Source organism: Rhynchophorus ferrugineus, unplaced genomic scaffold, assembly GCF_030347505.1.
Source record: "Rhynchophorus ferrugineus isolate W39M unplaced genomic scaffold, kcgeb_rfMv2 rfM3, whole genome shotgun sequence".
Taxonomy (NCBI): domain Eukaryota; kingdom Metazoa; phylum Arthropoda; class Insecta; order Coleoptera; family Curculionidae; genus Rhynchophorus; species Rhynchophorus ferrugineus.
The window spans coordinates 37,832,819-37,859,216 of NW_027472582.1; the positions used below are offsets into that span (position 1 = coordinate 37,832,819).

Sequence of the window (26,398 nt, forward strand, 5' to 3'; positions counted from 1 at the left end):
TTTGGACTTTCTGTGAGTTCATGGTGATCACGGTATCAAGAATAGAAGGTTAACAACATCCACTAACATGTAACATTATAAAATTAAGCTGGAACGGCTACGGGCGACTGCCAACTAGGGATGCTGAAAAATATCGATTCAAAAAGTATCGATATTTTTGACCGATATCGATATATCTATTTATAAACTGTGATTTATTTACTGGGGTTTAGTGTATTTTTGTAATTACATTTAAATCATGTTGTATATATAATTATAATTAAATAATATAACCATAATTTTCTTTAAATATCGAAAACGATATATCGATATTTTTTTCGATGACCAACTGATACAATTTATCAATAGGTTGCGTGGTTGAAAAATAAATACTCTCAGTGTTGGCTGGTCTTGATGTTGATGAGTTTCATTCTGATTCATTGATAATTAACGTTTTTTTTTTAAATAAATGCTCATTCAGCTTTCTGATTATGACATCGGCACATTTTTAAAAGTATACTTCAGGTCCTTATCGTCATCATCAATCCATTGCTAGTGCTCCGCGGGCGTATATACTTATCGACTAATACACTGCTGTTAGTGCCACAGGACTTCGAATATTTTTCTAAGTTTTTATTGTTTTATGGTTTATCCATGTCTTTTTCGGTATTGTTATTTTACCACCGAAATCTATGATCTACCTTTCATTCTACAAACACTTTCAAAGTATCATAACTTGAGTGACAGCATAAGCTATGACTTCATTTTAATATGATCTCAGAAAGAAACATATAGAATTTGTCTTAAGTAACACATTTTAAAGACTTCAAGCTTACAAATATCAGATTGTAACCTAATGTTGAGGTCATGCAGAAGGATTGATAGTAAACGTTCGAAGGACCGTTTCGTTTTATTATTTCAACAGTAGATACTACTTTCTTCTCCTGTATTACTAATCCCATCTACTAAGTACTTGAACTAGTACACTGTCAATACTACGGTCTTTTCTTCCTTATATCGTATTGAACATCATGTCCCATGGCAATCTTTAATAAAGAGCCATACTTCGGCTCCTACCTTTCAATTCTATATTGCACAAAAGTTGTCCAATTAAAATTATTGATATATCAAAATAGTAGCACCAAGAATTGAAAAATCCAATAGCATTATTTCCTTCTTTTTTTTTCAAAAAATAAGTGAGAGCGTGATATTCGCAAGGTACATCTAATCATGTTAAGAGTATCTGGATTATTTTATTTTTATTATTTAATTAATATATTGTTACTAGTCGTTTCCGTCTAACCTACAATACCTTTATGATAACTTAAATCTAGGTATATAACTAGGAGGACCCATCGGCCCTATCTCAGTCTCTGGTGAAATAATGTTTATACATGTCACTGCTGAATTTTTTAATATATGCACCTCACTACACAACACTACACAAGATCAGATGGTTTGATTCTTTTGAGTATGTGTCCTGTTCTGATGGTATCCAATAGTTGTAATATTTCAATATTCGTGTGAAAATGTCTTTCCTGTGTCCCCTTGCAATTCTCTTGATTTCTTGACTGACTGTGGGTCATATTTTTTGGGTGCACCCACAATACCTCTCAGGACTTTCTGAAAAATTTGTATTTTATTTATGTTACTCTTTGCAGAACATCCCCATAATTGAACTCCGTATGTCCATATAGGTTTCAATATTTGCTTATATAATAGCAATTTATTATGTACTGATAATTGTGATTTTCTTCCAATTAGCCAGTACATTTTCCTATATTTCAATTCCAGTTCTTTTCTTTTCTTCTTTATATGTTCCTTCCAGCCAAGTTTTTCATCGAGATTCATTCCGAGATATTTAGTGTTGTTGCTATATGGAATGATAGTATTATTTAATGTTATGGGTACTTTCATTAATTCTTATTTTCCAAGCTTGTGTCTAATTATTTATATTGTCACTTGCCTGTTGTAATTTTCGTGAGGCTTCTTCACTATTGTCTCCGACATCGTAATATTTTCCGTTTGTGGTACATCACAAGTATAGAGTAGATGGAGCATTGGTCCCAGTACACTTCCTTGTGGTACACCTGCTGTAGATTATATTCTTGTAGAGTAAGCATCTTCTTGTTTGACTCTAAACATTCTGGTTGTAATGTATGATTGTAATAGTTCGGCGTATTGTTTTGGTAGCATTTTCTGTAGTTTATCGAAAGCTTGTGCTACGTTTAAAAATATAGCTGAGCATACTTTTTTACTTTCGTAGGCTTTTTAAGTAACATCTGTTATTCTGTGGACCTCGTCAATTGTTGAGTACTTGTTAATAAACCCAAACTAGTGTGGTGGTATTAGGTTTTCTCTCTATATGATCGGTTTTATTCTTTTCAATAGAATTTTTTCAGAAACCTTAGATATTACTGGTAGCAGTGATATAGATCTATAGGCTTTTATTTCGTTTGCTGACTTCCCAGGTTTTGGGATCATTATAATTTCCGCCATTTTCCAAATGTCTGCGACATGTTGTAGTCTAAATGCTGTATTGATCAAGTTGGTGAGTTTTATAATTCCCTTTCTTGGTAGTTTTTGCAGTAATTCTCCTGTTATTAAATCATAGCCTGGTGATTTCCTGTGGTCAGATTTAATAACTTTAGTTAACTCTTTCGCCGTGACTAATTCAATAATCGAATTTTTAGCTTCTATGTCCGGCAGAGCAATGCATCTAATATTAAACTAAAATAAACAGTTATTCAACAATATGTAAAAGAGAGTGGGGATGCGTTAAAAGGTAACAGAGGATGGTTCATCACAACGAAACCTTTCTGGAATGTCATTCCACAATACAAACGGGCATTCAACCTCATATATACAGCGCAAGATCTCGGCGTCCCACTCGATTAATCCACATAAATCAAGTATGACATCATACACCTCTGATCAGATAATTGTAAGAATAAAAACAACAAACTGCGACTTTGTTTACTGAAAGAAGCAAAAAAGTTACATTTAATGTCTGTTCGTATTAGTCGTATTATTGATTTTTATAACCACTCTATAACTCTACTATTCTATTCAGTATTCCTTAAGCATATTTTGACTCATATTCATTAATATTGTTTACTAATCGTCCTATTTTAATCCGGATATTTACAAAAAAATTGTATAAAGTGACGATAAATAATTACAGAGATTAAATATTACTGATTCCAACGGCATGGAATCTGTAAACAAAGCAGATATTTAGAATCAAACAATATTTGTTTTCAACTTAGATTATTGTCTATTAGATTACTGGAATATGTGACATAACAATTTCCTGTAGCAATAAAAAATTCCTTTTTTTTATATTTGATACAATAATATTCTCTTTTTATATCAATATATATCTCTCAAGTGGCCAAAAATATTCAATGGGGATGAAATACACTTTGAAAAATAAATAACCCTTTTAAGTTTTATTTCCAAAGTCTTATTATCTTTTGGCCACAGTGTTTAGACCTCCGCATATAATTATATGGTTAACTACAATAATTAATTTTGCATAAATGAAAAAGATTACTTTATAAATCGAATAGAGGAACTACTGCTTCACCAGCTGCTTTTTTTTATTTCAAATATATAGTTCAATTTATTATTATTCAGGCAGGAACTTAACATCACTAATGTTGAAACGACTGATTTATCTAATTCGAATTATAACACATTAATATTCAGTCGACGTTCGGCATCAGCGAAATCGAAACGTATTTATTGTAACCTAGAGTAAATTGCAAAACATTCGGCCTCTTCATGCATCCGAAAATGCCACTTAAGACATTGCAAAACGTATTTTAATCTTGTATCTAAGCATGCTGCGAAAACTTTAGCCAATCCTCGTTCATCAGCTAAATATTAAACAAGTTAAATATAAAATCGTATGATGAAATTCGAATAAAAAATATTGATACATCCATCATAAAGTCGTTTCTAATTTTTATTTTTATTCCAAAATTACGTAAAATATTTTAGCAAGAACTTAATATTGCGAACTGTAGTAACCAGTAAAGAATTCAACGAAATTTCTTTTTAACTGTTAAAAGAAGAACATGTGTGGGTTGTTTTTGACTTGGTTCTGTGCTGATGAACGACCTTCACTAAAATATCCTTAGCACAGTAAACTTGACAAAAAATGGGAGCGTTTGTAATCGTAAGTAATTCAAGGTGTGATTTAACTGTAGCAGCTACTGTTCTGTTTAAGAGCTTCTCTTTGTTTCATTAAGATTAAAACCTACTTATTACTTTGTAAATCAAGATTAGTGCATATTTTAATTTGAACCCACGATTACTTAATTATAAATTTCATTGTTATTTGGGACAGCAATAATGAGTACCATTCGTATTATGATTCACGAAACAATAGTGTTTTAACATTTCCTTTTTCATTAGTGATGTGGTATCATGATTTTAAAACGTCGGTTTAAAAATATATTTTAATAAACTGATCTGATGCAGTGGTTTTGATCTTGTTGAAAGTAACTTCTGTAAATTCGCGTTTTTTTTAATGCTTTTACTAGACTGTACTTTTTAAAAATACAGTTGAAGTCACCGCGCAGACCTCATATCTATATGGCTTATAAATTAATTTTAAAAAATGTACAACAGATGGTGTTATTGTATATTAATCGAATCGGGTATATTTGCAACCAACTTTCTGTTGAAACCTCACTGACAGGCTTGTAAGTTTGGTAGGTGGTTTTGTAGCTTTAAAAATAGTAATTTTGACACCGAAAACAAAGAGTATTCTGAACAATCAAAACATTTTGAAAACGAGGATTTGAAGGCATTGCACGATGAAATCGAAAAATAGGAATCGCTATTGACTATAATTGATGCGTTTGAGCCTAGCACTACAAGAAAAAGGAATACGACAACAAAACAATAATATTCTTTAGTATAACAATACCTGGCCAAAACCTGTGAAAACATCTTGGAAACATTAAAGTAGGAAGTGCTACCACACCCGCCGTATTCTCCAGACCTTGCTCCTTATAATTACTATTATTCCGATATATTAGGCGTAATCTATTTGAGCAGCGCTCACGAGGGTAGCAAAAAATGGGTCGACTCGTGGATCGCATCAAAAATACATAGGTCTTTCGAGATGGAGTAAATAAATAAAATAATTTAACATATTCTCGTAAATTGCCTGAAAATGGGAAAAAGTCACGGCTATCAATGGACAATACTTTGAATTAAATACACTATTTAAACGAATCCTTTAAAACTAATTCCAATTCTACTGATCCTCTAATTTTCCTGATATCGACCCTTCCTACGTCTCCATCGTCTATTCCTTAGTGCATAATGCTCGCCATTAACCTTAACAGATTCAGAATAGGTCTCTGTCAATTTTCCCTCTGACATCTAATCAAGTTTTATTCTTACAGCCTCACGTTTATCCGTTAAAATCTTTATCACATCCACTCATGAAATTACTTACTTCAATGAATTCAACTTGTGAAATGCTCCTGAAAATTCCCTAGAAAAATTAACTTCTTTGATTTTTCGTGATAAACCTTGGATAGATTAAATCTATTTATGGACATTAACTGTTTTGAAATTATGTTTTTAATGCTATATTGCTAAATATAATAATAAAAAATGTATATCAACTGTGGATATACGAATTTGGTTTTTATATTTTGGGATTGTTCAAAACTAATACTACCATCTGACCTCTCCATTACAAAATATAGTTTTTTAAACTTTTCATATCTATAGTGAATGGACAAAATGTGATAAATACCACATTTGTAGAACGATTTATCTTTTGCCTCAAGAAAAGCCTGTCATCTAGTTCTGTCCCCTCAGATGACGATCGTTTTAGTTCCGGAGTGAAATGATAGATCCACGTTTCATCTATTGTCACATATCGACGCGGAAATTCCAGTTTTGTTACGTTTAAACATGGTCAAACACTGCTCAGAATCATTAACACGTTATTGTTTTACGGCACCCACTTTGAAGGGAGTTTTCTCATAGTCAAATGTTCATGCAATATAAAACCAACACGTTCTTTTGATATCTTTACGATGTTATCTAACTCACGCAACTTCACTTTTCGTTCTTTCAAAACGATTTTGTGTTTTTTTACGTTTCCTGGTGTTACCACCTCATTCGAAGTCAGGAAAGCAACGTTTTATTGTTGTTTCTGATGAAGCTGAATCCTTGTTACAGTTTTCAAGCCATTGCTTTGCTTGAACGGAGTTTTTCCGATCAAGAAGCATTGTAAAATTAAAACACTAATTGTTTTTGATCCATTGTTTTAAAAATAACAAAAGTAGTGTCAGCTTTAGCTAATAATAACTCGATGCTTGTGCTAGAAATATACGGAGTAAGAGTGTTTTTCAAAGCATTAATGTTCCCTTATTCTAATAGTTTATAGAAGGCGGTCAATCCACTACGTCAGTTTGTCTTCTTTTCTTGATAAGTAGATTCCGGTTAATTGAAATAATTTAAAAAGATGTAGGCTTATGGTATCGGTTTGAAGGCTTTATGTAGTATGTAAAAAACTCAACTTACGTCATTCCGCGACTGAATTCCTCTGATTTAACCGCTTCGAGTGCGTTCTAAGTAAACATGCATACATTTTATCCAAAGAATATACTTTGAGAGGGACAGAAATACATTTTTACATTTTTAAATATATATTTTGATATAAACAAATATATTTCAAAAGCCTTACTATTTTTTAGTCTTACTATTTAAGTAGTAACGATTAATACAGAGAGATTAACATTGTTAGTATAATTTCATGTACAAATATTATTTGAAGCCTAAATAATTAAAATATTTTTCGAAACCTTCCGTTAATGTATCAAAATTTGAACATCACCGCGTGCACTGTAAACTTTGGAGATTGAGAGGTTATCAAAAATCCTATCCTCCTACGCTATGTTTTGTAGTTCAGATAATAACTGAGGAAACGTAAAACTAACAACCAGAAATTAACGCTGGTTTCCGAGAACTCAAAAACAAAGCGATAAGATTTAATACAGTTTTGTGTGGTTTTTGTCGACCATTCACCAAAGATATTTCGAATAGACGTGATAATTAAACGATAAGCTTTATGGACAATATATCGTCATATTTCACTTAATCGAAAGCCGTTATTATAACATTATTCTGTTTAAATGTTTGAAAATATATTATTTATGAATATTAATTTTTAGTGATTGAGATTTTATCTACAATTATACTGTTGTATATTACCATATAATTATTATATATTAAATTCTTAATTCATTAAACATACCTTTTGTCGGTTTTATTTTTAAATAAAAACAGCATTTCAGTTCCACTCGCATAGGGGTCTTTGAGTTTTTGAAATGTATAGAACTTTAACAATTTTAGCATCATTGAATTTTACGAATTTTACAACATATGACCAAGAGATGTTATGGTACATATACCTCAAGACAATCTGTCGATAATGTAGCCAAAACATATAAATAATACATTATATTATATCGGTATGAGATGATAATTATGGTATGGTATTCTTCCAACGTAAGGAAAACTTTAACAAAATTTGAATGTTTACTACTAAAAGAGAAATATTAAATATATTTATTGAACCTAACTAGATTTTAAATATACATAATAGAAACATAAATTATATTATGCGAATTACTTAATTTTTACTCTAGAGGTTTAATCTTAATTATATTTTGTCCATTGTTTCTTAGGACCTTGCGTTATGTCTCTAGTGGCGAATGATGTAAATACGAATGTCGTCTGTATTGTATTATTTTAAAAGTAATGCCTGAAAGTTCTATTATACCTCTTGGATGTTTACACCATTTAAACCTTGTTTCCGAACAGTGTATGAATGGATACCTCTACATTTTCTATGTATACTTCCCAGACTAACATTTTTCTCTATTATAATTATACTTAATTATGTCTATATCGAAAAAATTACTCACTCTTTTTATATGTTTCCATCCAAAACATTATATTGATTTTCATTCTTTGATAGATTGTAGTCACAGTTCTCTTAATATTCAATGCAGCTGCAACGCTAAAAAATATTTCCAATAAATCCGCAGTAACATAATATTTAATAGTCTATCAGTACTTACCTTTCTAACGCATTTTACTGGCAAAAGGGGGCCCTATTATCTTGTTCATGTACGAAGTAACTGACTGGAGAAGCAATCTGTTTCTGACCGTCTATTTAGCTTCGGCATTTTCAATCATAGTAATCACAAATATTAAGCAGCAATTTTAAATGCATCAAAACAAGAACCTTATAGGCTGATTCAGACGCATACATCACTCAGAATTGTATCTCTTTTTAACTAGAATAAAATTAGAAAGAAAAATACAGTCTGATTTAAGACAAATTTTCAAACTGCAATATGCATTACATTCGACATTGTGATGACCTGAGTTCACTGTTATTTTGGATAGGCTATACTTGTCGTATTCTGAAACCTTGCGTCTGATCTTTTCAAAGCTACAAAAGACCGCAAAAATAATTATATTTAATTTTTAGCTTGAACGTTAGTAAGAATTATATCAGACATCTAATAATAGCTCTTTAATTATTATTTGTTTAGTAGGTAAACTAAGAAAATACGTAGGACAACATAATTAAAGCATTGCATTAACATAATGCCGCAGCTATAATGGAGAAATGAAATCGATATCTTAATAGTCACACAACCCGACGACATAAAACCAACAAAGACCGTATTTATTTGCATATAATAATAAAAATCGAACGTGGACGTTCCAAGGTCGCGAATTAGATGGACTGACTGTCCATCAAGTTGGCGGCGTCCATCGCCTTGACGGCGCCAGACTTGAAAAAATGTCGTTTTCATTTGGTCGACAAATTCGGAATAAATGCGATCGGCCAATCGACGAGTTCGTTCAACCTATTCATGACAAAAACGAGAAACGTTCAAATCTGATCCTTGGAACTGACGGACATAATAATCCCCCGGTAATAATATTAGGTTATTCCATAATTTTACGTGGAACGAATAAGGATAGAAGAATAGCGCCAGCTATTCTTCAACAGTATAAATGATATAAAAATTGACACCATTTTAATATTTTATCTGACTTAAAAACATAACCTACATTTTATGAAGTGCACAAATTTAAAATAATATGTTACAAATAGTTGATTTATTTACCATGGTGCCTTTAGTTAGTGTTTATTTTGGATTCGTTAATACATAGTCTAAAATTTGACTATGCTATTTGCAGAAGTTGCAAAATATTGATAATTCGAAATATGACTGTCAATCTAAATATTAATATTTTAAAAATGTATTGACCACGTCCTACAAAATATTGTTTTATGTATGTTTTCTTACAATTCTATAATATGGGAAGATTCTAATAATTGATTGAATAAAAGATTGATTAAATCGCTAAATTACTAATTGAATCTATTTGAAGGTTAACGAAAACAGAAATGTTTATCGGTGTTTGATTACTATTAATTACTACTTAATATTAGTAGATCCAATAATTATAGCTAAAAAGCAAAACCCATAAAGAAATATATCAAAAAATATATTGAGATAAGAGCTGTTAATTGTGTTTTTCAAGTGTTGCAAGAAATGAAGCCAAACAACACAAGTTATTGACTGATCTTGTACAGGCTCACTCACAGCAACGCAATAGAAAAACTCAAATATATATCAAAAATATGTGCACTAATTATTACTTAAAAAAAGAAACAACTTAATAATTTACAAATTGTAAATGAATTAATTCACTAGTTGAAGCTAATTTGAACATTTTAAAGAAACAGCAAACTGTGTTTATAATATATTTCTTATTCGCTACCAACAGAACAGAAACAAAATATTCCAATGCGACTTTTATAAGGAATTTACATGTCGTTTCATCACCACAGATAAAAGTTGGGTTTATCGCCATGATCCTAAATCAAGACAAAAAGCTAAAGTAACTCGGAAGTAAGTTCGTTGAAAAGCAGTTTAGGGTTAATTATATGGTTCAGTGAAACAAAATTAAACAGTTATGGTTTATATGATGTGACCGTTATTTATTGATGTAATATAAAATGTGGAAAATACAAATAGATAAAAGAAAGCGGCACTGGATTTACCTGAAGACGAGGCTTGGGTAGTCGATGGTAGCACGCCTGAACTGAACGATAGTCAGACACTGAGTGATGGAAAGTACCCTTCAATAATCTCCCAGATAAACGTCTCGAGGTTACCAGATATTCGTTATCGTGTACTAGTTGGCGCTGCTCGCACCCCGCCCTTGTTCAACATCTAGGATTATTGTTCTGGGTATGTTGTAGACCGTTATTCCACGATGTAAAATTTGACATAGAGCAGTAAAAACATTATTATTGGTAAATAATTATTTTTGACCTTATATCTTGGAACAGTTCTTCCATATAAATAAAAAAAGAGTTCAATATGTTTTAGATGACCCATTAAAAATTGTTATAAAAGTCGATATAATTTTTCAATATTATTTATGTTATTTATGCGTAAAATGAATGATGATTTTCTGACATAAAATTGATAGTAATGCAATAATGTTGCGAGTGTCGAAATAGCCCACAGTTGAAAAATAACGCGTCAGATATAGCACGCTAAATAAGATTTAAAAAGTCAAATGAAGTGGTTTATATTGTATTTTGTGCTGTGAAATTTATTACAAATATATTTTATTATGCAACTAGCGACCCGCCCCGGCTTCGCACGGGTGCAATGCTGATACTAAATTAAATACACTACAGAAAAAATATGAACGTTGTATATAAAAACATAGCGGCCCGCTCCGACTTTGCACGGGCATAAAATATATATGCCTATGTCACTCAATGAAAACATGATTAAAATCGATCCAGTATTTTTGGTTCATTCATTACTGCCCTTGGCCTGCACGCATTAAATTTGGAGTAAAACAATTCCTCTTCCCCTATACTTACTATGAAGATTTCCTGCTATCTTTGGAATATCTAAATTCATACAATTTTTATTAGATTACACATTTTTAAACGCAAATTTTAAATTTGTAATATCTCCGAAAATATTTGTTTAATTTACATGCTGTAAGGAACCATATTGATCTATATTAATTGCACACTGTATTTAAGGTACTTAATTCGATAAGGATTAATGCCGTATTGCTTAAAATAGCTTCGTAAATAAGCCATTTTCTCACGTAAAAAGTAAACAATAAAAATGGTTAATGTGGGTTATCCCTAAAAGATAAACATATACCATCGCGGACTTTTTTGTAGACCTTTTTATGGTGTACAATACTGTAGTACAATAATTTGATCTAACTCGTAGGGTTAGGCAGCGTTTTTGCTAATTGCTAAATAAGCCTAAAAAAATAGGTTAATTTACGACATCACGTTAGAAACCTCTAAAATTAGCAATGTTGCCTTAGTATATTATGCATGTATTATACATATAAACCTTCCTCTTGAATCACTCACTGAAGCGCACATAGGGATATAGGGACAGAAAAGGCGACTTTGTTTTATACTATGTAGTGATATAATTACTTTGAGCTTTAATACTCTTGTTCCGTTAATTATCTAATGGAATGACTCCAACTCTGGAGCATCAGAAGGTTATCGAAATCTTTTTCATTAAATGAACATCTCTTTTACACACATGCATTTTTGAGATGTGAAAACAGTCATAAGTAAGAGGGAGCACTACAGTTTAATTTATCACAATTTTTCTTAGGCTTCTAAACTAAAGTTTTCTTAGATCATGATTTCAAAGTATCAATATAAACAACATAACCTAACTGTTAAATTCGACTTGCTAATTTATCTACATGAAATAATAGTTTCCCATTTAGTGTTATTGAATTATTAAGTGTATCGTGGATGTATCACGCTAATCATGGAACTCTGCTGCCGAATCCCGCCAAGCAATTTTAGAAACTTATGGTGATGCTACTTCAATATATCTCAATTGTCGATTTTGGTTCCAGCGATTTTAAAGTGATGATTTTGATATCAATGACAAATATTGGTCAGAGAGCCAAAAGGTTCGAAAACTATGAAATGCAAGATTATTGGATTAAAACCCAGCTAAAACTTTCAAAGAATTTTTTGATAGTTTAAGCTTAATGCAGGTGATTATTAAAAAAATACCAACAATAACGAATAACAGCTTGAATGAGAAGCTCTTCCATTCCCAGCGCACTCACCCGACATAGCGCCTTCTGTTTACCGCTTGTTCATATCCATGTAGCATATCTTGGCTGAAACACGACTTCGAAATGCCAAAGAAATACGGAAATGGGTAGCTGTCAAACCAATCTCATTCTTTCGATGCGGTATACTGCGCAATAAATGCCTTTTTGAGGTCTACGGATTCAGTGTTCAAATATTTTTTGAAACAATTTGAATGACTTAATGTTTTATTAGAACGACCAGTATGTTGTAACCACTGTTTAATCGTATAGCGCGGAAAACTTATCATCGTATATTGTTTGAAATATTTTTAATACTCTAATTAATTTAATTATTAATTAATTCTTTTATGTTTGTGAACGGTTAAATACTAACTTTTTAAAATATTCCAGTGATTATTATTCTTTCTGAATTACAAAACATACACAATTAACAATAACATATTTTTTTGATTTGTTGTACCTCTCAAATATGCTATAACTTGTTACTACTATTATTTATGTTAGTAAACTGTAAGAGTTTCCGTATTATTTATTTTCAATCTATAGGCAGGCGTTTACATATTGGCAAGATTAATAAAAAATCGGAAAGGAAATAACATGGTCTCTCGGATTCTTGCGAACATATCCTTTTAAATATATCATTATAACCATGCAAGTCAGCAACCGGATTTTTTTTATATAAGGGCAAAACTCTTGTTTACAGCTTATTAATAGCTAGTTTTTCCGTTAATGGTACTGGGTCCATCGCCAGTTCGCGTCACGCTTTCAGCCTTTATTTAGCCAATGGTGAAACAAATGAATAAATGAAATATTACTTATCCATGGCCGCGTGAGATTTAACGGGTTTGATTTTTATCGATTACCTAATATGGAGATGGTATTGTCGAAGTTCACCGTAACTGTCTCTTGAACGATAATACACCAGATAAAGTGATTGAAGAATTACAGTTTCGTAGTGATAAAGTAAAATGTTACAACATATATTATTTAACAGCACCATTCAAATTTTACCATCTCGTTATGTAAATGCAGTTTTAGATGACATATCGATTAATAATTCTTAAAATAGATTTAACTATGTATTTTGTGCATGTCTACATTAGTCCGCGAAATCTATCTATTGGTGGAAATGCGAAGTATCAATGTAAATAAGGATTAAACAACCTTAGTTTTGGAATTATCGGCTCATTCAATGATTTTAATTTCTCTACATAAAATAACAATTTTCCATTTAGTATTCTTGAGTTATAATCATAGAAAACTGAAAATGGCATTTTCAATTCATTCTTACTTTTGTTGTTTGTCAAAGTGTCAAACACTTTTAGAAACTATAGTGATGTTGCTCAGCCAACGATTTAAAATTAGTGATTTTAAAATCTATGGCAAAGAGGGTCAAAAAAAGTTCAAAGAATGATGGTGACCCTAAAGGGATTTCAGCACACTGTTTCAAAATACTAAATAAGGACGAAAATGAATACATGATGGTAGCTCTTTCGACACGGTATCTCCATATTGCCAGAAACTGTTTGTTATGAAGTAAAAACTTCTAATTTATTATGAGACCTAACAAGACAAGTATCAGCATAAACAATGCGGTATTACATTTTTATTGATGCAATACTTTTATTTTTTTATTTGCAAATATTTATTCTATAAGCCATAATAAAATTATGATTGAGAATAATAATAAAATGGCATACAATGTAATTGTTAATGAATTAATAAACTTCCCGAATGTTACCGAATGTTGAAATTTAGATGTCTATGGAATGAAAATTTTATTTCAAAAACATCACGGGGTGACATTTTGGATCCTCTAAGGTCCTAACAGTACTGAAGATCTCTTCGTGTTTTAGTCTAACCGTCAAGTTAAATATAAACACTTGCCATCACGTGAAATGGAACATCACCCTATAGTTATAATGGTACTACCACCGGTGTACGAATCGCACGACATAACACTAATCGCTTCTTCACAATTGCTTCTTCAAAAAGTTAAAATATTACTTCAATATACTGTCTTTATGAATTTTATTAACGCTTGTGAATAAAACACATAAACATGAGTGAATTTACTTAATTATTTAAACAATAAGTTATATATTTAAATATATTATAAAGAAAATTAATCAATCATGGTGAAACGACAATATATCTCTTTGATTTATATAATAATTTAGTATTGTCAACTTTTTTTTATGCAGATTAGTTTATCATTATTTTTGTAAATAATTGAAAGATTTTACCTTTTCATATCTAATATATTTTCATAAGCCAAACAATTATGGATATTTCCATTTATACTGGAATTTTATATATTTATTCAATAATTAGAATATAATTAAAAATATATGCCATTAAGTTTTATTTGAATATTAATAATGAAATGAGATATTCTGATTAAAATAATATATATTTAGTTTATTAATAATTGCCTACAACACGGTCCATATATTCTTTTAAAGCATTTTAAAATGCATGTTCAGTAAATAACATTCTGCACGTATTGAAAAATAAGCTCGTAAAAATGACGATAAACAAATCCGCAGAAATGTTGACAGATAACTGGCAGTCACTGAAATAAATCTCTTATTATCCATTATTTATATTCGGATTTTTTCTAGGAACGACACATATTAAGCAATCTCTCGGTACTAAATAAGATCGTCGAAACTATTAAAAATGTGCTTAAATAAAGATATGACTTTACAACGACTTACCTGATGTAAATAAAGGGTTTAAGTCACAAGTAAAGACGTCAATCACCACACCGATCCATTGTTTTACCCAATCGTTGTTGGAATCCACACATATCCATCATGAAATCCATTAAAGCGATATTTCGTAGAGGGCATAAGGAAGGTCAGGTGCATAGTGATAATATCTCAAGAACATCATCCGTCACAAATCTTGATTCGCTAGAATCAAATTACCAAGGGCAAGGTGGCAAAGGAGCCAAACCTCGTAAGGCAGCATCAAAAGAGATAATCGACAAAGCAAGCCATGATGCCAAAAAAGGTAACCAAATCTAAATAATTGATAATCATAATGAAAATAGTAATATCACTATCTCTTTTTAACAGCTGATCTCAAACATAAGATAATGAACTATATAATAAATTTAAATACTCTATTTATAGGTATTAATAAGAATAATAATAAAGTAGAACCACCACCACAAACTGGTGTTCAACCTCTATCCTGCTCATCAGATTCTCTTCAAGAAACTGAACTTCAACAACTAAGAAAGCAAATACGCGAAATGGCTGAAGAGAAAAGTTCGTTGGCGTTGCAGTTGGGTGAACAGAAGGGACAGCTAAATGTTCTTCAAAAGGAGATTCAAAAATTAAAGGTATATTATATGTATATTTATATATATATATATATATATATATATATATATATATATATATATATATATATATATATATATATATATATTAGATAGACAATCATTATTAACAATAATTGATTCATGATTTTTTTTATTAAAGTTATTCCAAGAAGAAAGTAACTTAGAGATAGAAAAACTATCTGAAGAAAACACTGCACTTCGAAACAGGCTCAGAGATGTGGCCCATTCTCCATTGAGCGACAATGAGAAACAACAATTGCTTTTCGAGAGTAGACATCATAGCAGTGCTCCAGCATCAATAGCGACTAATGTGAGTTTAAAAATATAATGCTTTGTAAATAAGTGAATGAATTAATATATTGGGTGTCAATTTTAGGTTATTGACGATAATGGAGGTGAGGCTACAACTTGCACTACGCCTGACTGGGACAAACACTCCAGCGGTAACGTCAGTGAGGTATCTGTAGCCTGTTTGCAAGATAAAATCAATCAAATGCAGGAAACTCACTATAGGTATATTACTATTTTGAACAAAACTAAATGTATATTTGCTATTAAAATAATACTGTATTTTATAGATATTATAACAAAAGTTTAAATTATATATTTAAATTTAAAGGTATTTAAATTAGTAAATAATATTTATTTGCCTCTAGAAGGAATACTGTAGTAGTTTATTTTATAATGTAATATAACTTACTGATATAGCTGCACCATATAGCTACATCATAACGGACCAATGACACCAGTCCGAAATATAAAAATATTCAACACTTATTAAATATTAAATCTAACTTTATATTTGTAGCACCAATGAAGAACTTCAAGCTACTCTTCAAGAACTCACCGATCTCCAACGTCAGTTAACAGAACTTCAACAGGAAAACGAGCGTCTGAACGAAGAAAAATCATTAATGTTTGATAGTCTCTGTAGACAAACTGAACGTTTGAATGATTCTCGTGGGGAGGTAGAAGGTTTGAAACAATTACTCTTTCGGGAGAGAAATGATGATAATAGTGTTAATGAATTCGAATCTGTCGTGGAAAGGGAACAACGTATGGTAGAATTGTTAAAATCGACTCAGGAAGAAAGAGAATCGCTGTTGGTAAAGTTGGAACAAGTTCAGGCTGAATTACATGAATCAAGAGCTGGTATAACTAATACTGTATAAATGTTTAATAATACTTAATAAAATATTTAAATTAGGTAATGTTGAAAAGGTCGGAGATATTGCACAACTGACTGAACGAGTAAAAACTTTGGAATGTTCCCTGGACGCTAAAAATGCTGAACATAAACAACTAGATCAAGAACTGATACAAGCCAAAGATCAATGTTCTGGAAAACAAATAGAAATTAATAGACTAACAGATTTACTGGAAAATGCCAGAACAAAAGTAAAGTCGTACTGAAAATAATTAGCAACAATTATCAAAAATTAATTTAACTTGTAGATAAATGAACTGGAACAAGATAGAGCACTTAGTGATAAAAGCGAACTTGACGAACTTCTGGATAACGCCAGGAAAGAAAAGGATCAACTTGAATCCGAAGTCGCTTATTTAAAAGAACAGTTAGCTAGGAGCAAAAATGAAATAGAAAAGCTGAAAGAACAAGTCTTCATTTTACAGGCGAGTAATTTTTCTGTTTTGTAAGTATGTTTTAAAGTTAGTATTATTTATAACAGGAAGAATGCAAGGTCACCAGAAATAATGCCAAAACTACCCAATCAGATCTAGAGTATAAATGTGATAAACTTGTTGTTGAAAAGAACAACCTCAGTGAGCAACTTCAACATTTCCAAGAAGCTGTGAATGAATTACAGGTATTGGACGTCTTAATGACTGATTCATTATTTTATATATTTTAATTTTTACATATAGGTACAGGTACAGTGTCACCTGGAAGATAAAAGGCAACTATCTGCTGTTTTATCCGAAACACAACGAAATCTAAGCGAAGCAGAACGAAGAAACTTGAACTTAGAGAGTGATATTGAAGAATTGAAAAAACTTAGAGCTGAAGAGGTTAGTTAATGATACTTTTCAAATGAGTAATATAATTCTAGTGATTTGGATATAATTCTTATATAGAACATATCTAATGTAATTACTATATTACAAATGACTCATTTGTGTTTTATGCCTTGTTATCTTCTGGTTACCTATGGTTATAAATAAATAATTTTGTTGACATCATTTTATCCTCTGGAAACAATTTTATCTTAATCGTTGATAAAAGTTATCAGCTATGATAGGAAAAACAGAGCATTGTATGTATTCACTTTAGTCTCCTTATCAAAAATAGTTAATGTATATCTTTTATTCTGGCCACACGTTTATTTATTTAGTAATCATCAGTATAATTATGCAGACGTACTAATTTACGAAATATATACATGTATGAAAAAGTTTTACTGTTACAAGAAGTTATTATTCATATAATTAGTAAGTGTAATACACATATATTGCGTCTAATATTAACAATTCTATCATAAAATAAATTATACTATATAAGCTTTTTGCAATTTTTAGAACGAAGAGTGGGAGAAATTCCAATCAGATTTACTTACTTCAGTTAGAGTAGCTAATGATTTTAAAACCGAAGCCCAGCAAGAGTCCCAGAAAATTATATTAGAGAATAAGGCCTACCGAGATAAAGTTAGATTACTCGAAAGTCAATTAGAAAAGCTCAAAGGTAAGAGATCATAATTAAATTGAAGATAATTGACAAATTATTTGAAAGTTTTAAACAAAAAGTACGATTGGTTTTGGTTTTTCGTTATTATTAATAATTTTCGTCATGTGTTGCGTGATGCGAGCAATGTTTTTAATAATACCGGTAAGTAGCTTGGACAATAATAATTTTACTGTGTACTAAATGATTTGTTTATTTAATATGGTGTCTATAAGATAAATCCATAAAAATTAATCACAGAATATAATAATTAATCATCATATTTGTGATAATTATACATAGCTTTTTTTCAATAATTAGGTATTCAAATGCAGTTAAAAAGTTTTAATTTAGTAGATTCATGCACGTGAATATTATATTTATTATATAAATTCTATACAATAATATATACAATAATTTAAAATAAAATTCTGGCAAGTTGTTTGGAATCTTTCTAGCAATAATTTAGCCCTAAATGAACGAGCGATAAATTTTTTAAGGCTATCGAAGAGTCGGTTTTCAGTAGGTGTGTTACTCAACCAGAATTTGGATGGCATCAATCAGAAGTAATGATAATTCAAAGGGACAATATCTAACTATAACGGCGGGAAAGTATTACAGTTAATTTAGTTGTTTTCATGTAAATTTTTACGGATTTTAGATGTCATCATATATTGTCGTGTTGCATCGTATCATGTCTTTATCGCTTTCTGCTTATATTACTACCAGTTTTCTTCCAACCTTTGATTGTTGCGTTGTTTCCAACGCATGCAATTTCAATAAATAGTAGTCTTCTATTAACTATATTCTGTCTTTGAGTTTCTCATTTCTCATCTTACAACTTCTTACAACAATCCGTTTAACCTTTTATTCTGTATCAAGATTATCAAATTAGCCACCTCTAAAACGTTAAAACCAGTATACACATGCTTATATTATTAAAGTATGTTTATAGTAAGTTTTTAACAAGTTCAATGATTTTGAGCACCACTTTCTTTTAAACGACAGCATACGTATAATAAATGTAAACCCTTATGACAGAGTTTTGTACATAAATGCAAACTAAACTCAGAAGTTTTCAATGCAATATGACATAGAATAAACTATATCTTATAGCACATGAATTCTAGTCATGATAGTGTTAATTAATATAGTAATTCCCCACATGTATGAAAACCTATTCCTGTTGTTTTAGACACCATATTACAGTAGTTCGAGAAAATATTATTATGGCATTTTTGATAAAATAAAATGGCAGCGCTTATAGCTCTACTGCGGGTATCTGCTAAAAAGTGTACTGTGTAATTACTATTTTAGTAATAGTAATTCTTAAATAAAGATAAGCATACATTTCTAGAACTGCTTATAAATGTTAATAGAACGTTACAATGTTTTTCCAAATTTTCCTGAAACCCCATAATTCGCTTATGGTCCATGTGCGTGATCCTTGCTTTTGTGACCGTTTTAAGTGGCAACTAATTTAACGATGACCAAAAATATTACATTAGTTTTTTCTTTAGGTGAAAAATCCACTACAGGGACACAAACCAACATATTATTATCACCTCAGATTGTTTCGATTGTAAAAAATATTGACCCCACTCTAACCAACCGGCTATCCTGTGAAAATATTTCAAGTGCCAATGAGAATATGGATAAGCTGTTTCCAATTCTACAGAGAAGTAAAAGTAGAGATACTTTAAATGAAACGAAAATCAGTCGTGGTAGAAGCAGAGAAAAACTGGATGGAAAACATAAAAGAGATATGAAAAGTAAAGATAAACATACTACCGAAAAAGAAAGTATAAGAAAAAATAAAAGTTCTGGAAATTTAGCTGAAATTGATGGAATCGATCCGTTGACGATAAGAAAAGTACCAATAAAAAGTTTAACAAAATCACACAGTAGGGACCCTAAGATGAAAAGCCCAAACGATAGCTCTGACTTTAAATATCCAATTAAAAAACGAATCAAGAATGAAACCACGAATTCTAAATATCAAATTCATCGTAAAACTGTGTCTGCTGAAGAAGAAACCTTATTAAAATCATTGGACGACTGGTATAGACGCATTGATCAAAATATACCAGAAGAATTTTTATCCACAGAAGATAAAGCTGTTAAGAAGCTAAAACTGATATTTGAAGATGAGGGTTTAAGAGATAAACCTATGGCCAAAAAGCCGAAAGAGCAACTAGCCATTAGTAAACCACTGATGAATTCAGTGGTTTTGAATCCCCGTTTAGAAGAAATCATTAGAAACCCAAATCTACCAACCGTTGATAATCAAATAATACGTGAAAGTGCTTTAGAAGAAGTTTGTTCTATTCGTAATGAAGAATATGACCCATCTAGATATGTTACCGAAGTTGATTCAAATTCAAAGTTGCATAAAAGTAAAAGTGTTGACGATTTAAATATATTTGAAGAAGATAGAACAGATTCAGAATTAGCACCGGTATTATATAGAGTTGACAAGACCAATAACTTACACAATCAAAAACTATACAAAGTTCGAATCTCGACCGATATCCACCCAAACGATTCTGTATCCAATCCCAGATACTCTTCTAAATATTTTGAGCATTTTCACTCAAGTGAAAAAAGAACCAGTAATATTCCAAAACCAGACATAAACATTAATTATGAAAATTTAGATGATATTTTAGCGTCAATACAAACAAATACACCCTTTGAAAAATTAACCAAAGAACAACAATTTGCATTTAAATTAAAAAGGTCATTGGATGAAGCTGAACGAAAATCAACATTAAAAAGAATTCACAAACGTAAATTGAAAGCTTTAAAAAGTTTAGATATTAGTGGTCCAACAGTGGAATCTGTTGAAAAGAACTGGAAATTGAAAGAAATCTTACTAAATCCCCAAGTAAAATCTGTCAATGATCTATCAAGATCAATATTTTACGTTGACAATGTTCGTCATAGCACCGATATTAGCAGTGATATTGGTAACAGAGGAGATACATTGAAGAATATTTCAACTTTACAAACCAGCAAATCTTATGACGATATATCATTTGCTTTTATACCAGAAAATACACTATTTAACTTATATTTAAATGAAAAAGCCAAGAATCATACCTTTAAAACTTTCAAAGATTCGGAAACAACTTCCTCTTCATTCACAAGTGCCGAATTTAATTTAGTTACTGGAAATATAAATTTGTCGACTAAAAAATACAATATCGCATCGGAAACAAAACTATGCGAAGATCTACTGTATAATGATACTTTTAGTAAAATGAAGAAAAAAACTAAATCTGGTCCCAGTCATGCATGTAGTCTTCCAAATCTACTAGATAACAAATTAACGAAACATCAGGAACTTGAAGAAAAAGACCCTAAAATAGTGGAAGTGTCTCAGAAATATCAAAATGATCTTAAGGCATTAGTAAAAAATATCGAAATTCAGGAATTAAGAAAAAGTCTTCGTAAGCCAAAACATAAAGTTGGGGAAAAAACAATAGAACACCATACTCCTGTTGTAAAACCATTTGATATTGAAGAACACAATCAATCAACTGAAGAATTGTTTAACAAAGAAAAAGAAGTATCTTTTTCGCCTGGCTTTAAAACAGTTTCTATCGAAGATATTCCTGTGTCTCAAAAAAACTCAAAAATGATATCTTTTACCACTAAAAATGTAGATGAAAAAGATGTAAAACCTCATTTACCAGTACACATCGACACTAATGGCAGTGAGATGAATTCAGTGTTAGAACTTGACAGCAGTTATATTACAAATAAATTGTTACATGATATACCTAATAATATTAAACAGAACACACTTGAAGTAAATGAAAATTGGCAATATCCAATCGTATCTGCAGATGGAAACCCCACTGATGATCAGATAATTATTAAAAGCAATAGCGAATTCAATAGTGTTGTAATTAATCATATACAAGATACTAAAGCTCAGCAGCAACCATTAAGAAAAGTTGACGAAAACATAGGTTTTACGCCGGATAATAAAAATAATTTTAAATTAATTGAAACCATAGATACAGATAGTGCAAGCGTAAGTAGATTAAATACATCTGTTATCAATCAAAACGAAAAACAAATTAAAAAAGATAAAGCTAATTTTAATGAAAAAATTGAGGTACCTTATGACAGTAATAATTTATTTAATGATGATATGCACATTTATGAAAACATAGATGTACTAATGGATCAAGTTATTAATAACAGAATAGAGAGGATAAAATCAGGCAATCTGAAACAATACTTTACTGAAAACTCTGATATCAATCAGTTCTCTAATGATACAATGACAAAATATGAAAATGCAGATTCTATACTAAGTCAAGGTAGAACATTAAAAAGCAATGATCTCAAAGAAGATCAACTTTTAAGTACCTTTAGCACTTATTCAAAAAAGAGTGATAATAGCGTTACTGAGGTATCTTATTTATTAAGTTCCGAATTCAGACCTACTGGAAATATAACTCGGCAAAGTAATTATTCTGGGGTAGAAATAACGGAAATTGAAGATACAGAACCCGTTAATGATATCGAGAAAATGAAAAGTCATGATACTTTCAATTCATCTGCAAAAGAAAGCAACTTTGAATTTGTTGATGACTCAGAACCAACAATAATGTCGCCTTCAGCCACACCACCTCCACCGCCACCTGAATTTATCTCATATCCCGAAAATGACAATGACTTTTATGAGTTTCCTCCATTACCACCGAATTTATCCGATTTATCCACAAATACCCGTGATCATAATTCGACATTGAAGGAAAATAGATATGGAGTTGTTTCACCCATAAAATTAAGGCATACATACAGAACGGTCGTAAAGGAATATAAAGATAAATTTCCACAAGAAAATGAAGAATTGCCACCAGAAGATAGTAGTTCAGAAAGTGATATTGAATATCAGGAGAATTTTATAGATGATTTTTTTAAACCTGTTCAGCCGTCTTTCTATGAAAGTACTATATCAAATAACGAAGAGGACGAAACACCCAACACAATTAAAAAAGATGATAATGATTCTGATATAGTTTTAAGAAAATCGGAAACTCGTTTAGAACAAATAGACAATGAGATGCAAGAGATTATGGAGAAATATTTACATACTAGAACGTCACTTATATTGAAGAAAACAGGAGTGGATCAAAATGAACCTTCTACTAATTTAAAAAAATATGATAATTTTGAAAACCTTCAAGACATTGATTCAAAGTTTAAAAAACGACATGTTAAGATTGCCGAAGATGAGAATAATGGTATTTTATCACCGGAAGAAGTATCATTCATAGAGCAAATGAAGAAAAAGTATGGTTGTTCTGAAAGTAACACTGGTATAAGTACTGTTACTGTAAATAAAAAAAGTCACAGTTTTACTGAAGAAGAATTAAAGTTGTTGGATTCAATAAAGGAAGGTCGAAACACAAGACCATTATCTGATTTAAATGAAACAGATTGGAATTTAATTGAAGGAGTATGTAAGCAATATGAAAACAAAGTCGAACTTAATAGAGATAGCATCAAAGAAGATTCAGCTGTTGCTCATATTATTAATTCATCGTCCACTCCAAAATGTTTTGAAAATACGTTTTCTGAACAACATAAACAAGGGTTTGATGAATCCAAATTGGAAAAATGTTCAGTTATTACAGATTATAATGATGACCATTCGACAAGACAGAATTTTTATAACGTTAATAGTATTACGATGGAGACAGAAAACAATATTTTGCCTGAGATACAAAAAGAATTTGAAAACGATAATATAACTTATAAAACTTGTTTTGAAAATGATTATCATTTAACACGTCACACCTCAAATAAATATACACCAAAACACCAAAATACAACAATCAATATAACAGAACATAAAAATAAGATTTTACCTGAAATGACACCAAATGAAGAAATAAAACATTCCTCGAGTGTTATAGATTATAGTAATTATCATTTACTACGCCAGAGCGCAAATAACATCGACTCTATTTCAATGGAAGATAAATATATTTCATTGCCTAGCATTTCAACAACACTAAAAGTTGATGAAAACGTGAATGACATTGCATATGGTAATGCAACTATACTAAATAGAACCAGCTTTGAAAAGAAGTCTGTTACTGTTACGAGTTCTAACGACCACCATTTGTCACCTAAAAATTCTAGTAACATTAAAGTTACTACAGTAGAGGAGAAACATAACACCGTACCAACCAGTTTATCAGTTCCAACCAGGAAATCTTTTGAAAATGTAGTTCTAAGAAAAAATAAAGGGTTTGGTAATCTCACAGTAGATTCTCAACAAGATAATCGTAATTCAAAACGTCTCTCAGACTTAATATTTACCGAAACGATCATAATACCACATTCTAAAAATGAAAGATCATCACCACCATTACCTTTAGGTAACTTAGAACGGAAAACAACTTTAAAGTCAGAATTGAAAAGTTCACATCAAATTTTAAAAACTCTAGGCACACACTTTGATGATTCTAGCGTTAAACCAGTAGAATCAAATACATCTTTTAAAAAAGCGGTTATTAAAAATGATTCAACAGAAGAGAGTTCTGAAAACAACAATGTTCAAGAGTCAATTCAAGAAAATAAAAATCTTAGAGAAACTATATTTATTCCTAAACTAACCAGTTTTAATTCAAATTCTACTACGAACCTAATTAAAAATATTTCACCGGATTCCCCTCCATTAAATTCTTCAGTTAATAAATCACAAGGAGGTATTTTTAAAGAAATTATTTTCATTGGTAATAATTCAGAATCTCCAAGACAAATCAGTTATAATAAAAAGCCACTTCCAATGCCTCGTTCTAAGGAATCAAAAGAACCTATTTCCGCCACAACTTCACGTCAAAGTGACAGCTCTATCTCAAAACTTCAAACATTTAATGTAATAATGAAATCGGATGAAAATTTTAGTGAAAAACGACTTCAAGCTGAAAACAATTTGGATAGTTTTATGACAGCCAAATATAAATCATTAAAGGAACCCGAAAATAAATTTCAAGAAGATATCAAATACAAACAAGAAAAACATTTGATATTAGAATATAATGAACGCCGTCAAAGTACTGATGTGATGGAGCCTATGGAAACGATTCCAAAAAAGAATCAACCATCTGAAGTTAATTCGTCGCAAACAACTATTACAGTTTCAACTAAAGTAGAACAACTAGATTTAACGAATACTGCACCAGTGACCCCATTAAATGATACTGAAATTGAAGAAATATCCAGGCATAGTTTAATTAATGCATCGAATATGAATTTGTTTACAATGGATTCAAACTCTTCTTACGAATCATATGCAGATTTGTTCAAAAGTAAAGAAAGCAAGGATTTTGAAGCGCTTATCGGTAAAAAGAAAAAAGGGTTCACTCTAATGGCGGAATATACAAGTGATTCATTCAGCAGCGCATCATATATGGATGATCAAGGAGCACAAGGTGCACCTAAAGTAGTAGATTTTATTCCAATGGATGACAATACAACCCCTTATTTTACCAAACCAAATATTTCCGCAAATTATGATACCCTCGAGCGAGAAAAAACATTTCAAATTCTTGGTACTGCGTCTAAGTTAAGTCAGAAAAGCAACCAGGAGGACGATGAACAAAACTCAAAATGTGAGTTAGAAAGTTCAATGGAAGCTTTATTAAAAAAATCGTCAAGTAGTCATACTCAAATAAAATCCAACAGAACGAGTTTTAATCAAGCTAAAAAATTATTCGAAGCTTTAGCTGAAACTAAGAAAGAAGAAAGGCCAAAAACAATGGGCGAAAAAAGAATTGTGCGTACATCTGTTCGTGACAGCAGAAGCTTTGATCATATTCAGCCAATGCTAGATCTTGGGAAACCAAAAAAATAATAATGTGTTATAACAAAAATACATACATTTTATGTACTTGATGAAAATATATGTATATCCGTGTAAAATTATGTTGTAATTTTTTTATTATTTTATTATATTGTACTATGTATTATGTGTAATAAAAATTTAATTTTAGTTTTGTATTTTTCCTATATATTTCGCTTATTTTTCATTATTTTGACACATAAAATCCATGATGCATAATATGCCAACTTATTAGACCGTCAGAACAAATTTTGGGATGTCCAGAATGTAGTTTCAGACATTTTCGCTCAACGCATTTCTTTTTTATTTACAA

At 30.7% G+C, this 26,398-nt stretch overlaps 1 protein-coding gene and 1 long non-coding RNA gene across 4 annotated transcripts in view; one reads left to right on the plus strand and one right to left on the minus strand.

Moving 5' to 3' along the window:
- The window catches only part of LOC143192548 (uncharacterized), a 118,244-nt gene extending 92,009 nt beyond the window's left edge, over positions 1-26,235 (plus strand). The window contains exons 5-15 of one of the 2 annotated variants that reach the window (XM_076397946.1): positions 15,029-15,198; positions 15,321-15,532; positions 15,675-15,845; positions 15,912-16,048; positions 16,344-16,687; positions 16,743-16,933; positions 16,991-17,167; positions 17,224-17,361; positions 17,420-17,563; positions 18,071-18,233; positions 19,733-26,235. In XM_076397946.1, the coding sequence (XP_076254061.1) occupies positions 15,029-15,198; positions 15,321-15,532; positions 15,675-15,845; positions 15,912-16,048; positions 16,344-16,687; positions 16,743-16,933; positions 16,991-17,167; positions 17,224-17,361; positions 17,420-17,563; positions 18,071-18,233; positions 19,733-26,097 (8,212 nt within the window). In that variant the 3' untranslated portion in view covers positions 26,098-26,235. Of the gene's footprint in view, positions 1-14,804; positions 15,199-15,320; positions 15,533-15,674; positions 15,846-15,911; positions 16,049-16,343; positions 16,688-16,742; positions 16,934-16,990; positions 17,168-17,223; positions 17,362-17,419; positions 17,564-18,070; positions 18,234-19,732 lie in introns of both variants that reach the window. The other variant, XM_076397947.1, reaches the window with a different exon arrangement.
- On the minus strand, positions 1,813-8,233 carry LOC143192553 (uncharacterized). 2 transcript variants are annotated; one of them, XR_013004810.1, is made up of 4 exons: positions 8,100-8,233; positions 7,944-8,038; positions 5,216-5,494; positions 1,813-5,161 (listed from the first exon to the last, which is right to left on the minus strand). It is a non-coding gene; the product is annotated as an uncharacterized LOC143192553 (long non-coding RNA). The 2 variants fall into 2 exon arrangements; XR_013004811.1 differs by having other exon boundaries at positions 7,912-8,038.
- Positions 26,236-26,398: the final 163 nt, after the last annotated feature.